The sequence below is a fragment of the Peromyscus californicus genome, unplaced genomic scaffold (genome assembly GCF_007827085.1).
Source record: "Peromyscus californicus insignis strain IS unplaced genomic scaffold, ASM782708v3 Scaffold_23__1_contigs__length_62951481, whole genome shotgun sequence".
Lineage (NCBI taxonomy): Eukaryota > Metazoa > Chordata > Mammalia > Rodentia > Cricetidae > Peromyscus > Peromyscus californicus.
Window position 1 is genome coordinate 58,889,616 of NW_026294534.1, and position 18,409 is coordinate 58,908,024.

General features: G+C 38.0%; 1 protein-coding gene across 2 annotated transcripts in view; it reads right to left on the bottom strand.

Moving 5' to 3' along the window:
- Positions 1–4,518: 4,518 nt before the first annotated feature.
- Positions 4,519–18,409, bottom strand: part of LOC128119185 (zinc finger protein 431-like) — a 29,942-nt gene continuing 16,051 nt past the window's right edge. For both annotated transcript variants that reach the window (XM_052752436.1, XM_052752437.1), the window contains exons 2-5: positions 12,852–12,987; positions 7,699–7,825; positions 7,436–7,496; positions 4,519–6,290 (exon numbers count right to left, since the gene is read on the bottom strand). In XM_052752436.1, coding sequence (XP_052608396.1) covers positions 4,817–6,290; positions 7,436–7,496; positions 7,699–7,825; positions 12,852–12,902 — 1,713 coding nt within the window. In that variant the 5' untranslated portion in view covers positions 12,903–12,987 and the 3' untranslated portion in view covers positions 4,519–4,816. The remainder of the gene's footprint in view (positions 6,291–7,435; positions 7,497–7,698; positions 7,826–12,851; positions 12,988–18,409) is intronic.

The following is an 18,409-nucleotide window of genomic DNA, read 5'->3' on the forward strand; positions in this document are numbered from 1 at the left end:
AGAAATCACTCCACACACTTAAAAGTATAACAAAAATCTCTTTAATAACAGCGCATAACCAGCTGTGGACAATGGAAAAAGAGGGGCCAGCCTAGAACAGATTTTGCATTCCAAATATGCTGTCATCTTTATGTCTCTTTTCATTCCAGACCCCAGGTTATATTTTGAACAACTTAAATAGGGACAGAAGACTGCAAGTCTAGGTACTTAGGCAGATGGAGATTTATAGAACAAATCTATCTTTTAGATAAAACATTATGATCTACTTATATTTAGATCACCTAAATATTTCTACATTTAAAAGATGTAACAATGCCGAGATACAAATACACATACAAATGACAGAGAATATAAATACAAAAAAAAATCTTGGGAAAGACACCTCTCCAAATCATGGATGGTGCTCTTAAATGAACCACTATTCTAAGCTATTCTAACCCCAGAACAAGGCTGCCTTTGCCTCTGAGGAGGCTGGCTCAGAGGAAGGCCACTGCTGTTTCTATGGAGGATCAGTTCATCTTAAGTAATCCTTACTACTGTCTGTCTCAAGACTTGTGACATAACTGTACAGAACTTCCATTTTTTAAAATTTACTTTTACTTTATGTATATATGTGTTTGCCTGCATGTCTGTGTGCAGTACCTACAGAGGCCAGAAGGCATAAAATCCCCTGGAACTGGAATTACATGAGATGGTTAGCTACTATGGCTTCTGGAAATGGAACCTGTGTCCTCTGTACAAACACCCAGTGCTCTTAATTGATAATTTATATTACTAGCAGCATTTTTATTTAAAATTTATTTACATATATTTTTATTAAAATATATTACATCATTTTCTCCCTTTCCTGTCCTCTGTCCATCCATTCCCAAATTCTTCCCTTCCAATTTCTTCCTTAAGTATGTGTGACTAAGTATGCACAAATATATAAATAAAACTCACTGAGTCCATTTCTGTTCATTCTGTGTATAGGGTTTCAAGGCTGAACACATTGCATTGTATAAGCAAATACAGAGCTCATCCCTGCCTGAGCCTAATTCTCCCAGTTGCAGTGTTCTTGTGGGCTTCCATTGCTGCCTATTTACCACATTTGAGATAAACTCAATCTGTAGTCAGCCACTTTTTAAAAGACTTGCCAGTTTCTCTCCTGATCAATATTTGTACTCTTCCCTCATTTTGTAGAGATTTAGGCTTGGAAACTTCATTAAGCTCCATGTCTTAGTTTCTGATGCTATCAATCTTGTATTTCTTTTGAGTGACCAGGATTGAGGTAAAGATGAACTCAGGATTAGCCATTCATACAACATCACAATTGATGAGATGTTCATTTGGCTGAAAAGATGACTCAGCAGATAAGAACGCTGACTGCTCATCCACAGGGCTTGTCTTTGATTTCTAGCACCCACAAGACAGCTCACAACTATCTGTAACTCCAGTCATAGGAGATCAGACACCCTCTTCTGGCCTCCACTAGTACCTAGCATACACTAGGTATACACACTGGCAAAATATGTACATCTAAATTAATTTTCATTTTTCTTAAAAATTAACATATACAAAAAGAAAACCTTATTTACAACATTTAATCACATATATATTTGTCTTCTCACCATTTGCATATCTGCTGCCCTAGGAGACCAGAAGAACGTATCATATCTACTGGAGGCTGGAATTACAGGTAATTCTTACTCATCTGATGTGGGGGGCTAGAAACCAAACTTGGGTACTCTAGAGAAAAAGTTCTAGGGATCAAACTCTCCAGCCCCCAAACGTCATTATAATGCAGATGATGTCTCATTACTCCTTCTATCTCCTATCATTTGAAGGTGATGAAAGTCCCTGCTAGATGTTTGCCAAAGAATTCAATGGATTTCTACATCTCCATGAATGGACTCTCCACATTCTCTTCATGTGAGTAAAGACAACAAAAGGTTTTGCTGAAACCAGAGTCCAGTAAGATTACATTAGAAAAAGCTCCATATTTGAGATATGCTTTTTCTTTTTGGAATCTTATTGAAAAAGGATATCTTTTACATAGTTGTGGCTGTCCTGGAAATCACTAAATGAACCAAGCTGACCTCAAATTCAGACAGATCAGTTGCCACTGTCTCCCAAGTGCTGTGATTATGTGTATCGACGTCTAAGCCCAGCCAAGACATGGTTTTAAAATGACCTATCTTTGAATCAGACAGAAAGGATAAAATTAGATTTTAAAAGGGACTATCATTGTTTTGATGAACAGTAATACTTCTTGAAATTCTAATAATTTAAACTGGCAAATCATTTCATATGTTCCCAATAATTGGATTTTTTTTTTGCTTTGTTAATTTCATCAATTTAAAATGCCTGGAATGTGTTTGTGTGTGTAAACCTGCATAATGATGTAATTTGGCAATGAGAAGACAACTTACAGATATTGATTATCTACATCCCTTATGTGTGTTCTAGAGTTGAAAGCCAAGGAGTTGTTTGGCTTCAAGTGATCTCAATGGCACTTATTTGGATTGAAATTTATGTGTGTGCTGGTATGTAAGTGTGTATATACCAAAGCACAAATATAGAAATAAGAAAAAGACTTGTAGTACTACAGGTCTCCTAGAGATTGAACTGAAGTTATTAAGTTTAGCAGCAATCAACATTACTGAGAGAATTCTCTGGCATTTGTTCGTGGCTGAGAAAGTGTTATGAACAGTGTTTAGTCCTGAGAATTAACATATTCCAAAATACAAGTGATAGCAGTATATCATTTTCATTTGCAAACAGTATTCATTATTCAAACTGTCCTGTTTTCCTCTATCCTTGGATGAAGATATGTTTACAGTCTGAAAAGAAAGACAATATTTTACAGATGTAATGTTTCAACTAATCATATTTGAGCATCTGGAAGGTGGCCCAGTAGGAAATGTCTGCGGTGTGCAAGGCTGATAACTTCCTCTTGATCACTATATGAGCAAGAAAAAAGTAGACCTCACAAAGTTGTCTTCAGGCTCCACACATCTGTCACAGCCTAAAAACTGATAATCACATTACACACACAAACAGAAATTTTTAAAAATTTTCATTGCTGCTACATTATTGGCCATCTCTGTATAATTATCTTTGAAGGCAGTACTTCAAGATGAAGTGCCAAACATATAACTATACTTGGACATGAAGAAGCATGGAACATCAAGTAATATATACATATCCAAAGAAATATGAAGCTATGTTATGAGATAATACAGTTGATTGCTGATTATCCTACTTTATTATATCTCTTCCAGACAGAAAAAATGCTGCAGTGGATATACACATGAGGTATTGTTCCTTATATTCTCTTCTATTAAGTTTTTTAACATTAACATTGTTACAATGTATTGACAAAATAGTGCATGTTGGGGGTACATTATCTACCCTTGGACTTGTATTCATAAGGCGACACATGAGGATCATGAGTTCAAATGTATCCCTGTCTAATTTTCAACATCTAAGACAGGTTGTATAACAAACAACATCTCAAGAGGATTCATAAAGCTATGAAAAACAAAACCAGGTACCCACCAAATTTTCAGACACCCTTACTTGAAAAGTATAATCCTCCACTGTCTGGTAAATAAATAATGGACTACTTAGATGATGGGCACTCCATTCTATACACTGAACAGAAAAATACCTATGTGCAAGTGAAAGCACAATAAAAGATGAACAAAAGCCACAGAAATATAAACTTGACTAAATAGATTTGTCACTCATAAAGCACACTTTAATATCAATGATTTCAAATATTTCAAAATAGAAATTACAATGTAGGGCTCTCCACAGTCTTGGGTAAACATGGTAAATAACTTACTTGCTTCATGTCTATAACGAAAAAGAGATGAAACAAGATTTTTTTTCTATAAACTACAGACAACGGTGATGCCTAAAGTCTTTACCAAATTATTTACATGAACAGGATTTCTCTTATACAAGTTCTTTCATATTTCCTACCATCAAGAAGATATATGAAGCTTTAAAATATTTACAGGAGTAGAGTTATGGCCAAGCAGTGACATAAAGTTCATTCTGGGGACCAAGGTCAGGTTTTTGATGACTTCCTGTAATTCCTGCTACAAGAATGTCCAAGGGTCTAAACTTCTTGGGAACCAGCATTTACATGCACATCCCCACATAAAGATACACAGACATCACATAATTAAAATTAAAACAATGTTTTTCTTCATTCCTGCATTCATTCCTGTAACAGGTGTTAGGCATCTAAAGGCTTATAGTTTTTTGTTTTTAACCAGGAATTGCTTCATGTAACAGAAAGACTACCATGAAGTGCAAAATTTTAACACACTGACCATTAATAGGGTTTCTCTGCATATGTTTTTTTTTCTCATGACTTCAAGGACTACTTACACATACAAAGGTTGTACTGCTTACCTTACATTCAAAGGGTTTCTTCCCAGTAATGTTTTCTTTTATGTATTCGGAGACTACTATCAGATGCAAAAGCTTTACTACACTGCTTCTATTCATAGAGTTCCTCCCCAGTATGTGTTATTTTATGTATTTGGAAATAACCATATTGTGAAAAGCATATTGATTACATTTGTAGGCTTTCTCTCTGGTATTTATTCTCTTAGGTATTTGAAGATGACTATGACATTCAAAGGCTTTACCACAATGAGTACATTGATAAGATTTCTCTAGTATGTCTTATTTTCTGCCTTCAGAGATAACTATGATATGCAAAGGCTTTACCACATTGTTAGTGTTCACAAGGTTTCTCTCCAATAAGAATTATTTCATGATGCTGAAAACAATAGAAACGTGCAAAAGCTTCATCATGTTAAATACCTTCATAGGTTTTCTCTCCAGTATGAACTCTTTCATGTCTTTGAAGATTACTATGACTTACAAAGGCTTTCCCACAATATTTACATTCATAAGGTTTCTCTCCAGTATGTGTTCTTTTATGTATTCGAAGATGACTATGACATACAAAGGCCTTACCACATTGATTACATTCATAGGGTTTCTCACCACTATGTGTTCTTTTATGTATTTGGAGACTACTACAATGTACAAAAGCTTTACCACATTGATTACATTCATAGGATTTTTCTCTAGTATGTGTTCTTTTATGCCTTTGAAAATTACTTTGACAGGAAAAGGCTTTATCACACTGCTTACACTCATAGGGTTTCTCACCAGTATGCATTCTTTTATGTATTTGGAGTCTACGCTGACTTACAAAGGCTTTACCACATTGAGTACATTCATAAGGTTTCTCTCCAGTATGTGTTCTTTCATGTATTTGGAGATAACTGAGTTGTGAATAGGATTTATCACACTTATTACATTTGTAGGGTTTCTCTCCAGTATGTGTTCTTTTATGTATTTGAAGATGACTGTGACGTGCAAAGCTTTTACCACATTGATCACATTCATAAGGTTTTTCTCCAGTATGTATTCTTTTATGTACTCGAAGATGATTGTCACTTGCAAAGGTTTTACCACATTGATCACATTCATAAGGTTTCTCTCCACTATGTGATCTTTCATGTGTTTGAAGATGGCCATAACGTGCAAAGGTTTTACCGCATTGATTACATTCATAGGGTTTCTTTCTAGTATATGTTCCTTTATGCATTCTGAGATGACTGTGATGAGCAAAAGCTTCACAATATTGAATACCTTCATGTGGTTTCACTTCAACATGAATTCTTTCATGCCTTCGAAGAATATTTTGATATGCAAAGGTTTTACCACATTGATTACATTCATAAGGTTTCTCTCCAGTATGTGTTCTTTTATGTATTTGAAGATAAGTGTGATGTACAAAGGTTTTACCACATTGATCACATTCATAAGGTTTCTCTCTAGTATGTGTTCTTTTATGCATTTGAAGATGACTGTCTCTTGCAAAGGTTTTACCACACTGATTAAATTCATAGGGTTTTTCTCCAGTATGTGTTCTTTTATGTATTTGGAAATAACTGTGTTGTGAAAAGGCTTTAATCCATTGATTACATTTGTAGGGTGTCTCTCCAGCATGTTTTCTCCTATGTATTTGAAGAAGACTATGAAATGCAAAGGCATTACCACATTGATTACATTCATAAGGTTTCTCTCTAGTATGTGTTCTTTTATGTATTTGAAGATGACTGTAATGTGCAAAGGCTTTACCACACTGATTACATTCATAAGGTTTTTCTTCAGTATGTGTTCCTTTGTGTATTTGGAGACTACTGTGATATGCAATGGACTTAACACATTGAGTATATTCACAGGGCTTCTCTCCAGTATTACTTCTTTTGTACCTGCAAGGATAATTGGCACATGGTAAACTTTTACTATAATCATTACACTGATGAACCACTTTATCAATATTAATTAATTTTACAATTTTGTCTAATTATAAAGGGGAATCAGAACTTAAGTTTTTATTACTTTGCTCACATTCATGTATTCCCCTTCATTAAGAATACCTGTGATGGAAAGAGTCTCTATTATATGGCTCACACTTATACCATCTTTTCTCTATATGAGATTTTTTTTCCCCATATTACAAGAGAGCTAAAAGAACTCAACTCTTTACCACAGTTAATGGATTCATAAATTTTCTAGACTATGAGTCATACTACATTTGCAAAGTGAACCAGACAAACAGAAGTATTTGCACATTCTTAGTACTCATAGGGCTTCTCTGAAGTTTGAGTTTGTTGATACATTCCCAATTATATCAGAAAACCAATTAATTGTAAACTTGTATCACATTCAACAAGTCTACTCAAAGTGGGGACTACTACATATCTTCTAATTGTTTTGGGAGAGAGAGAGGAACATATGCTTCTTCCCATATCCCTATGCTAACACACTTTGTATCCAGAGTGACATATGGTATATTCATAAAAGAAAGTAACAAATAAATGGTTTCCACATTGCATTCACATAGTTTGACTTTCTAATCATAGTAAACATTTGGTATAGGGTTTAAGTTTTCTCCACAACAACCTTCTAACCCTCATAAACTGTCTCTTTAGCTTAACTTAGCAAAGTGAGTACAAGTACACAAGTATATGAAACATCAGCTTTACTATGGACAATCTGACTATTAGAAGGCTTTGGATATAAACTTATCACCTATTCAACATGTGTACATTTTGCAGTATCTGAGTGGTATGAAACTAAGTGGATTGGCAGTTCTACAGTATAGCTCTCACAGGGCTATGATCCAAAAGATGATATATATTACAGCATTATTTTCCTGTCTTCTTTCTTAGAAGAATGCCTTGCAAACATAAATCAGCTACCTTACATTGATGTATAAGGTTTTGTGAGAATTTAATAATCATCAATACACTTAAAGCTGTGCTTAATTACACTGTTGCTTCTTTTAAAACTTCCAGGACACATCAAAATTTCTTCAGAGGCACATTTGTATCACCTTGCACATGAAAATTACCTTCTCTGTCTTCTAGAACTTTGACAATGTTCTTCCATATTATGGTCTTCCCAACTGTAGCCTAAAATATAGTATCAGAAAATGAAAAGCATATTATAAGAAACTGTGTAATATTTAAGTTACTGTGTTAAGTGAACCTTAGAACCATGCCTGATTTATTCAGCTCATTCTTCCTCTTTCTCAGCCAAAACTACAGAAGAGCATTAATAACCAAGAAACAGTTATCCCCTTATTTTAAAATGTGAAGGAAAATTCAGTCTTACCTACAGCAGTGAGGTTACTGTAGGTCTCCACCATCACATCTTTGTAGAGATTCCTCTGGGAGGGATCTAGCAAAGTCCACTCTTCCCAAGTGAAATCTATATGCACATCATCATAGGTCACTGTATTCTAAAATATCCCATACATGTGTAAAAGAGAAAGTATGAAAATGACAATATAGTAAATGTATACTTCTTTGACAATATAGTCATAGAATTCTGGTGCTTCCCACACTTATTCCATAACACAGAAGTTGTAATGCAATCATCAAATTCCTTTAGGAGGTAGCTGAATAGGTTCACCTCTATCATCTCTGCACCCTTTGAATAGGATATAGCCTTGAAAGTGAAATGCCAATTAACAGACAGAGAGAGACAAGCAAACAGATCAGTGATACTGAGTATACAGCAAAGAAATTTTATGAACAACTACTAAGTACAAAAAAAGATGGGCAAGATGGATGTACTGGTTCATACCTTCAATGCTGGCACTCAGGAGGCAGAAGCAGGTGAATTTAATTGAATTGGATTTCAGCCTGGTCAATGTAATGAGTTCCAAGACAACCAGACATACATATTAATAAGAACCTGTCTCTGCTACAAAAAATCAAACAAAAAAATAAAAAGAACTCAAATGTTTTTATTGAAGTTCCTAGAAAGAGTTATGTATTTACTCCAGTTCTGTATTCATCTTTTAGAAACCTGAAGTGCCCAGTTTATAATGTAACATTAAGAAGATCTTACTAAAGGAGATGCATGTTTAAAGAGGTACAAATAGACAAATGAAAATAACAGTAATGCAACTGTTGATCATAAATCAACAACATGGGACAGGAGAGATTAAATCCTCTGTAATGAACAGCATCTCTGGTAATGAACAGGTTTATTTGGCTGATTCTATCAAATCACAGTTCATAATTTTGGGAGTAGAGTATAGAAATTCAAGCTAGCAACTGATTGCAAAACCCATTGACACACATTGTCTCCTCACTTTCTCTCTTGCTTGGTCACTATCTCATGCTCAGATAGGTCTCTTATCCAGCCCAGGCCCACTTGTTTAGGGATATTGCCACCATCAGTGGAGGAGGCGTTCCACATCAATCTTCAATCAACACAATCTCTTACACACCTAGCAGTTTCTGGCTATTATGAGTAAAGCCTATATGAACATAGTTGAGCAAGTGTGCTTGTGCTACAATGGAGGAGTGTCTTTTGGGTATATGTCCAAGAGTGGCATTTGGGTCTTGAGGTAGATAGATTCCCAATTTTTTGAAGAACTGCCATATTGATTTCCACAGTGGCTATACAAGTGTGCACTCCAACTAGCAATGGAGGAGTGTTCCCCTTGCTCCACATACTTGCCAGCATGAGCTGTAACTCGAGGTATTGATCATAGGCATTCTAACGAGTGTAAGATAAAATCTCAAAGTGGCTTTGATTTGCATTTTCTTGATGGCTAACAATGTTGAAAATTTCTTTAAGTGTTTCTCAACCATTTTAGATTCCTCTATTGACAATTCTCTGTTTAGATTTGTACCCCATATTAATTGGATTATTTGGTTTGTTGATATCCAGTTTCTTGAGTTGGTTATTATCCTGAGTGAGGCAACACAAAGCCACATAGACAAATGTGATATGTACTCACTTATAAATGGATATTAGTGCTAAGTAAAGAATAATCACAGTACAAGCACAGACCCAGAGAGGCTAAGTAACTAGGATGGCTATAGGGAAGATTCATGGATCTCCCTGGAAAGAGGAAACAGAACATATTTTGCAGGTTAACTAGGGGCAGGTGTGGATGGGAACACGAATGATCAGGTGAGTAACAGAGGGATGGAGACAAGGAATACAGAGAGAGATGACTGGAATGAGGGGAGGGGGTTTAAGGGTGGATACAAAAATTTAGTGCAGTGGAAACTTCCTAGAATCTATGATAGTGACCCTACTGAGTACTCTAAGTAATTGAGAATGTGGAACCTTAATTGGCCATCTTCTGTAACCACATAAGGCTCCCAGTGATGGGACTAAGACACCAATCCAGTCAAAATACAATCCTTCAACTCACACTTCTATTGTTTGCATTGGTTATATCCCTAGGAGGCCTACTGTTTTCTAATCTGTTTGGGTAATGGTGACTGGTTAGACCATGTCAATGACTGGTCTAATTTGAGGCCCATGCCAAAAGAGGGAGCCCATGCCTTGCACTGCCTGGATGAGAAAGAACCAGAAGTTGAATGGCTGAGAGAATTAGGGCAGAATAAAATACAACTAATCAAAACAAAATTAAAGAAAAAAGCCAATGAAATGATTAACCATATTTTGCATTAAAATCATAAATTGGGGCCGGGCGGTGGTGGCGCACGCCTTTAATCCCAGCACTCGGGAGGCAGAGGCAGGTGGATCTCTGTGAGTTCAAGGCCAGCCTGGTCTCCAAAGCGAATTCCAGGAAAGGCGCAAAGCTACACAGAGAAGCCCTGTCTCGAAAAAACCAAAAAAAAAAAAATCATAAATTGGTGTCTAGCCCAACTGTAATTAGAGACACATTCTCCAGCAGCTGATTGGAGCAGATGTAGAGAATGTTCATCCAAACACTAGGAAGAGCTCTGGGAACCCTGTTGGAGCACATCTGGGCTTTACCCAGCAGGTCTGCACAGAGAGGATGACTAGACCACAGGCCTGAGTGCAGGTGTCTGAGATGGTCTGCACTTGGCTGTGATGGGGGGAGGTCTTTTGCTCTACTCCTTAGCATTCCTTTAAAAACCCTAGAGCAGAGACAGTTGAGGCCCAATGGATTAGGATCCAGGCTCTCCTGAGTCTATCCTGTATTTTCTATCTGTTTCTCTCCCCTCTATCCTTCTATCTAACATTTACTACTGCTCCTACTCAAGAGTACTCTGGAGAAATGTGGGGGTGAGGGATGGTCTCCCAAAGAACTCCATGGAAGAAAAGGGGTGAGGAATATAGAAGGCAGGGACATTGAGGATACCAGAAGAAGAAAGGCTACAGAATCAAGCAAGGATCATAGGGGTTCACAGAGACTGAAGTGGCAATCATGGAGCATACATGGGTCTGTGCCAGGTGCTCTGCATATATGCTGTGGTTGTTTAGCTTGGGTGTTTGTGTGATTCCTAACAGTAGGAGTGTCTCTAAATCCTTTGCCTGCTCTGGTACCTTTTTCTTCCTACTAGGTTGCCTAATCCAGCCTGGAAATGAGGGTTTGTGTCTAGTCTTATCACATCCTGTTATGATGTGTTTGGTTATATCTCTAGGAGGCCTACTGTTTTCTAAAGAGAAAGAGAGTAACAGTGGATGGGGGGTGAGGAGGTGGGGCAGAAATCTGGGAAGAATAGAGGGAGGGGGAAGCCTTGGTCCAGATGATATAGTAAACAAAGGACATACCAGCTGCCAGAAATCCACGTAAGCCACCTGCCCTAAAACTTCCCCCACTTTCTTGGTGCCTCCCACACTATCCCCAACATCTCCACTTCATCTTTTCTCAGCTCCCAACTTTGGCAAAGACTCTATGCTGGAACAGAGGCCACATTTGCCACCAGATTTTGAGCCTCCAACTTGGATATGGGGAAGGAACTGCTGCTGTTCAACCATAGACCACACAGACCAGAAGACCTGAAGACCAGAAAGCAAATATGAACCAAGGAAGAAAACACACATTCAACAAAGAGCTGGGAAATTAGCACCTAGATCCATAACCACTCCAAACCCAGATACCTAGATGCTAGCTTAAGAATATAATCAACAGGGCTGGAGAGATGGCTCAGAGGTTAAGAGCACTGGTTGCTCTTCCAGAAGCCCTGAGTTCAATTCCCAGCAACCACATGGTGGCTCACAACCATCTGTAATGAGATCTGGCACCCTCTTCTGGCCTGCAGAGATGTGTGCAGACAGAACATTGTATACATAATAAATAAATAATTTAAAAATATATATAATCAACAACAACCAGGGCAATATGTCACCACCAGAGCCCAGCAATTCTACTACAACAAGCCCTGAATATTCCAACACAGCTGAAGCACAAGTAAAGACCTTAAAACAAACTTTATAAAGATGATAGAGTTCCTTAAAGAGGAAATGGGTAAATCCCTTAAAGATAGCAAGGAAAATATAAACAAAATATTGGAGAAAATGAATAAATCCCTAAAAGAAAGCCATGGAAAAGAAATCAGTTGAAGGAAATGAACAAAAAAATGAAAATAGGAGCAAAAAAAAGTACAAACCAAAGAAATTCTGGAAATTAAAAATGTAGGTAAGCAAACAGGAACTATAGAGGTGAGCTTCACCAAAAGAATAGAAGCGAAAGAAGAGACAATCTCTGGCACTGAAGATATGATAGAAGAAATGGACATATTGGTCAAAGAAAATTTTAAATCTAAAAAAATTCCCAAAACATAACATCCAGGAAATCTGGAACATTATGAGAAGATCAAACCTAGGAACAATAGGAATAGAAAAAGAATCCCAGTACTTAGGCCCATAAAATATTTTCAAAAAAAAATCATAGAAAAAAAAATTTCCTAACCTAAATGAGGACAAGAGAAGACAGCCCATAGAATCAAATAAGCTGGGTTCATAGGGGATCACAGAGACAGAAGCAGCATTCATGGATCCTGCATGGGTCTGCACCAGGTTCTCTGCATATGTATTATGGTTGAATAATTGGTATCTTTGTAGGACTCCTAACAGCTGGGGAGTGTTCACTCTTTTGCCTGCTCTTGGGAACCTTTTCCTCCTTCTGGGTTGCCTTATTCAGCCTCGATATGAAGCCTTGTGCCTAGATTTACCGTAACTTGTCATGCCAAATTTCCTTGATATTCCAGGGAGATCTGCACTTTTATGAAGGGAAACAGGGGAGGAGGGGATCTGGGAAAGAAGGGAGCAGAGGAGGGGGCTGGGAGGTACAGAAGGAGGGGAACTGAAGTCAGGAAGGACTATATGAGAGATGAATAAATTAACAAAGAGAGGAATGTGGACACAATGAGGGAATATTGTAGCAAGGCAAGACTAAAACTCAGAAGGGAAACCATCAAATTATGTAGCTCTGTCTCAGACATGTGGGGCTTAATTCTCAAAGGGCTCAGATACCTCTATCCATGCAACTTATATACATGTCTCTCCTTTGCTATTTCCACTACCTGTATGCAGGGGTCCATGGCAGATGCCTTATAGCTTGGGTCTCTCAACATCCAATGGTCTCAAAATACAACACAGGCTTCATCTTCATAACTTCATGCAATGAACTCTCACAGTCTCCTCACTGGGTTTCTGACTCTGCAAAACAAGATGGGTGCAACAGGGTTGAACTGGAACCAGAGTGGAAGAATCCATGTCCTTTAAATTTTGCATCTTTCAGCCGGGCGGTGGTGGCGCACGCCTTTAATCCCAGCACTCGGGAGGCAGAGCCAGGCGGATCTCTGTGAGTTCGAGGCCAGCCTGGGCTACCGAGTGAGTTCCAGGAAAATGCGCAAAGCTACACAGAGAAACCCTGTCTCGAAAAAAAAAAAAAAATTTGCATCTTTCTTGTTTCCAGAACCAGTACAACATGGGTGACCGCCCCCCCAAATTTGGCTTCTTAATTGGGATAGATCCTGCCAAGCTCAGACCAGAGTTATAGCAAGTTCTCTATGAAGTTACTTCACGGGACTAGGAATCACTTTGTTTAATCACTCTTGGCCAATGTTACCCAGCTATCTATGATTTTATGTGTTTAGAAATTAAACACGGACTTTACAATTCCCACAAAATTATCTCAAAATGACCCTTAAACTGTTATGTTTCTGAACCCCCAGCTACAGATATTTCTTCCTGACAGGCTCCATGCTCTAGAGCTCTCTCTGTAAATCAAGGTAATCTGCTATGGCTCTGCCAACTGTCATGTCCCCTTGTTGTTTTAGCCCCACTGATGTCCACACAGAAAACAATGTAGAAGAATAATTAAAATTTCAATTTCCTATGTGTGGACTATGGCACAAGATATGGAATCTGCCTCTTTCATCCACCCAACACCATGTATATCTAAGAAACTTCTGCAGTTCAGAAGAACTGCTCTTCCTGCTCTGTGACAGTGAAGACAGTGACCCTCACACTCACAAAGGCATGGCTTGTGGAATCCATCACAACTCCCTACAGCTCCATTAGAGATGATCCCTAGAAAGAATCTTAGAGCTACTCACCACTGGTACTCTTGATTACTAAGCCTTCCAAGGGTTCCACATTAGTTACAGCCACCCAGCTACGCCTCAGGACATTAGCACCTCCCTTACTGGGTGATCAGAGATCAAATGACTCAGACAGCAAAGGTCTTCCCAGCTTTGCCCTTCCACCCCAGGAGACAGGTCTCTAGTATTTTAGTAGACATTCTTCCAGTCTCCCAGAGCACTTCCTGTTCCTCTTCCAAGACACATGGTCCTTTGTGTGAACATTCCATCACACACTCAATGTCCAGTGCATTCAACCCTTTGCTTCTTAGCCAGGAACTCCTACAACCAAAGATATGTCAAATGGCAACTGTTGCTACTGTTTTTAAAGGAAAAAAAGGCCACAAATTAGAAAATAGTGAAAGGTCAATGGTAGGACTTGCAAGCAGGAAAGAGTCTGTGGACATGATGTAGTTATAATCTCAAAGAATTATTTTGAAAAGTTCAAACAGGCTTTATGGCCATGTGCTCTAGAGATTAGGGATTTGTATGGGAGAACACCAAAGAGTACTCACACCTTTTCTCTCAGGCTGAACATCTTAAACCAGGAAAATAGTCCAGTTAGGCAGGGCCACACCATTTTACCCAGACCTTCTATTCTGGTTGAACTAGTATAACTACAGCAATTTGGTTTCATGATAAGATCAGTCCTCTATCCAGATTGCCCTTATCTCTGGACCCTAAGAAATGACAAGTCAGGACACTGACGGGTCATCTAAAATTGATTGCCTGACTCCACATTGCTAATCTCAACCATTGTCAAATGGATAGCTAACTACATGACTGAAATAGATAATTTTAAACTCGGTGAGGATACAGCCATTAAATTTAAGAATTTGGTTGGTTTAATCAAGAGGACTGGAAGGTAATTGCCCTGGGGAACAACAGACTGGGATCAAGTCCACGTGAGTCAACACAGGAAAGCCTATCTCAGAAACATTTTTCTAAAAAACTGGAGGTATAGCTGTTCTGCAATTAATATGACAAAGGAGAGATCATGCTAAAAAAGTAATTATAGCATGCATTAAGCTTTGGCTAATGCTCAAAGAGGAACCAACCTAGAACAGATTTTGTATTCCAGGTATACTGTCATCTTTCTTTTAGATTCAGACTCCAAGTTGCACTCTGAACAATTTAAATAGGGAAAGGAGACTGCAAGTCTAGCCACACAGGCAGATGGGAGACACACACAGCAAAGATACTCCCAGAATTATTTCTTAAGTACACCAGTGACAAAATTGTGAGGTACAGGAGCCAGAAGATGAGAAAGACAGGAAAAACAGAAGGCAGAAAAGACAAAGGCAGGGTTGAGGAAGTCTTGCACAAGCTATGTCTCATGCCAAGTAAGGTCTTAAGAAGAATAGCATCTTGTATACTACATCCAGTGGAAAATGGAAGGAAACATGGAACTTCTATGATGAAGTCAGCAGAAACTGTCATAAAATGGGACTAACTCAGGAGAAGGCTAAGAAAACAATGTTGCACAAGTGAAACACAGGGAATCCCAAGAACACCACTGATCAAACCCAAAGCACCCTTGGAACTGACAACCATAGCCCCATGTGGTGGAAAGAATTGGGTTCTCAGGATCTGAAGCAACCCCTCCACAAAGGCCCTGGCCCCAGATCATTACTAGATCTCCCAAGCATATTCCTGGCTTTAGAGAAGGTCTGTTTTATCCTCTTATATTTTGATTGTGAGCCTAGCCTTTAACTGCTGAGCCATCTCTCCAGCCCTGTTTTATTCTCAATTATTCTCAGCTGGTCTTCAAGTATACACTAGTAACCTGAGAAGTAGGTTCTAATGACAGGAAAGAAATGAAGTTCCAAGCACAGCTAGAGCAAGCAAGCAAAGGGAAAGTGCTTCCTTCTTCAATATTCTTTATATATGTAGGCTGGCCCTTACCAGGTGGATCTCACTGCCTCAAAATATCCAGATTAATGAAGGGTTTTCCTATTTCAAATTCTTTAATTAAGAAAAAATCCCTCAGGGATGTATCCAATTCTTTGGGTTTTAGTTAATCCCAGTGGTAGTCAGTTTGACTACCAAGAATAGCCATCACAATAGCCAAGACAGAAGAACTGAGAGAGATTTCTTACCTGCAGGAGGCAAGCAGAGCATGGGGATTTTGCTTAGGGAGTCTGAACATGTTCATGTAGAGTTCTACCTATTCCTAAGCAGTTTCAATGAACAATCCACTTCTGAACATGGTAACAAAGTAAAAGCAGAGACCTTTTGAGAGCTTACCTCAAAGTCATACAGGAACAAACAAAAATTACAAAAATGATGGAAAGAAATGCCTCTGGCATGTTTATCTTATACCACAAGATATTAGCTGAAAATCAAGTAAATGACATTGTGAAATTAGACTGCTTTGGAAAGTATGCTTCATTTAAAAAAGATAGATGTACTGATACCATAATTCTCACAAATACAAAGGACAGAGAACACAGATATAGAAAACATCAAGGAAAATCACCTAGTAGCACTGTGGTTGCTCTTTTTAGTTGGATGGCTATGCTGAGATATTGTAACCTCAGAATAAGGCTGCTTTTACCAATGAGAAGGCTGGCTCAGAGGAAGGCCATAGCTGCTTTCATGCGGACCAGCAGGAGTTCATTTTAATCAGCCCTGGCTACTGTCTGGTTCAGGGCTGTGACATCACTCTAGAGAATTCCATTCTTTTCTTATTTTTTTTAATCTTTAGTTATTTTAGTTATAATGTGTTTTGCCTGCATGTGTCTGTACATATTGCATACAGAGGCCAGAATAAGGTGGCAGATGCCCTGAAGGGGAGTTACAGCAAATGGTTAGCTACCATGTGGGTTCTGGAAATAGAACCTGAGTCCTCTGCAACAACACCCAGTGGTCTGAATAGCTCAGTGATCTCTCTAGCCCCTCTTTTTATTTAAACTTTATTTCTATACATTTATAATAAAAAAATATTATACCACTTTCCCCCTTTGTTGTCCTCCGTCCATCCCTTCCAAAATACTTTTCTTCTAACTTCTTCCTGTGTGAATAAGTATCTTGAAACATTCGAATGCAACCTTCTGAGTCCATCTTTGTTGCTTGTAGGTATATGATTTAAGGGCTGACAACATTGTATTGGATAAACAATTAGGGAGCCCATCCCTATCTGAGACTAATTCTCTCACCTGAAGGAGAATCCCACTTTTTAATAAGCAACAGGTGTCTTACCCCCTGACTAGGCTGCCTTGAATAGGAAACATTATCAAGAACAGAAAACTTGGGATGAAAAACACATTAGCAGTTAAGAGCACTAATGAGTCTTGCAGAGCACCCAGGTTCCATTCCCAGTATACATGGAAGCTCAGTACTATCTGTAACTCTAGGCCCAGAGGTTCAGACACCACCTCCTAGCCTCCCTGATCACAATGCATGAATGGGGTATAAAGACACACATACAGGAAAATACATGTACACATAAAATAACTAAAATTAAATTTGTAAAATAAATAAATAGATAACTTGCATCATAAAACTTATTTTTCAAGCTGCATAAGGTGTTGCATTCTTTTAACATGAGGACCCCACACAGAGAGACAGGAAGATCATTGAGTTTTAAAACCTGTGCTACAAAGTCAACACACACACACACACACACACACACACACACACACACACCCTAGAATAGAAGAACAAAATGAAGTAACATACAGGAAAAGGAGCACTGGAAAATTAGGACAATATAATACCTGTTAAAAGTCATTTCAGGGATCTGCGACTGGTGCCCATACAATCATTTTCAAAAATGAATATTGCTGAGCATTCCAGCACAAACCAATAATCCCAGCCATTGGGAGGCAAAAGCAGGGTGATATGCATGAATTCAAGGGCATGCTGGTTGACCTAGTCAACTAAAGTAAGACTCATCTCAAAAAAAAAAACAAAACTAAACATTTTAAAAAGGTGTATATAATTTTGATTTGTTTTCCTGTTTTGAGACAGAGTCTATTTAGAACCCCAGCTGACCTTGATTTAAAGTATAATATATTGCACAATACATATGTTTTTAATAAATACTAACATATATTCTTAAGTGTGGCTGTCCCTCACAAAACCATACTAAAAGTAGAATTTTAAATGTTAATCATGGGACATAGAGCTGAATAAAGAATCCTCAGAAAATGAAATACAAATGGCTGACATAACACTTAAAAGTGTTCAACATACTTAGGTATTAGGGAAATGCAAATTACAACTTTTCTCTTGATTTCATCTCACCCCAGTTACAATAGTTAAAATTAAAAAACAAGTAAATAAAGACAAGTTCTGGCATTGATTTTTGGAAAAGGGAACTCCATTTTACTGCTTAAGGGGATGGAAACTGATGCAACCATTTTAAAAATCAGTATGGAGATGTCTGAAAAAGCTAACTCTAGATACACCATATGACCCAGCAGTACCACTCATATGTATATATATGGGAGTCCATATCTTATTCTAGAGACATCTATTAATCTAAATTCATT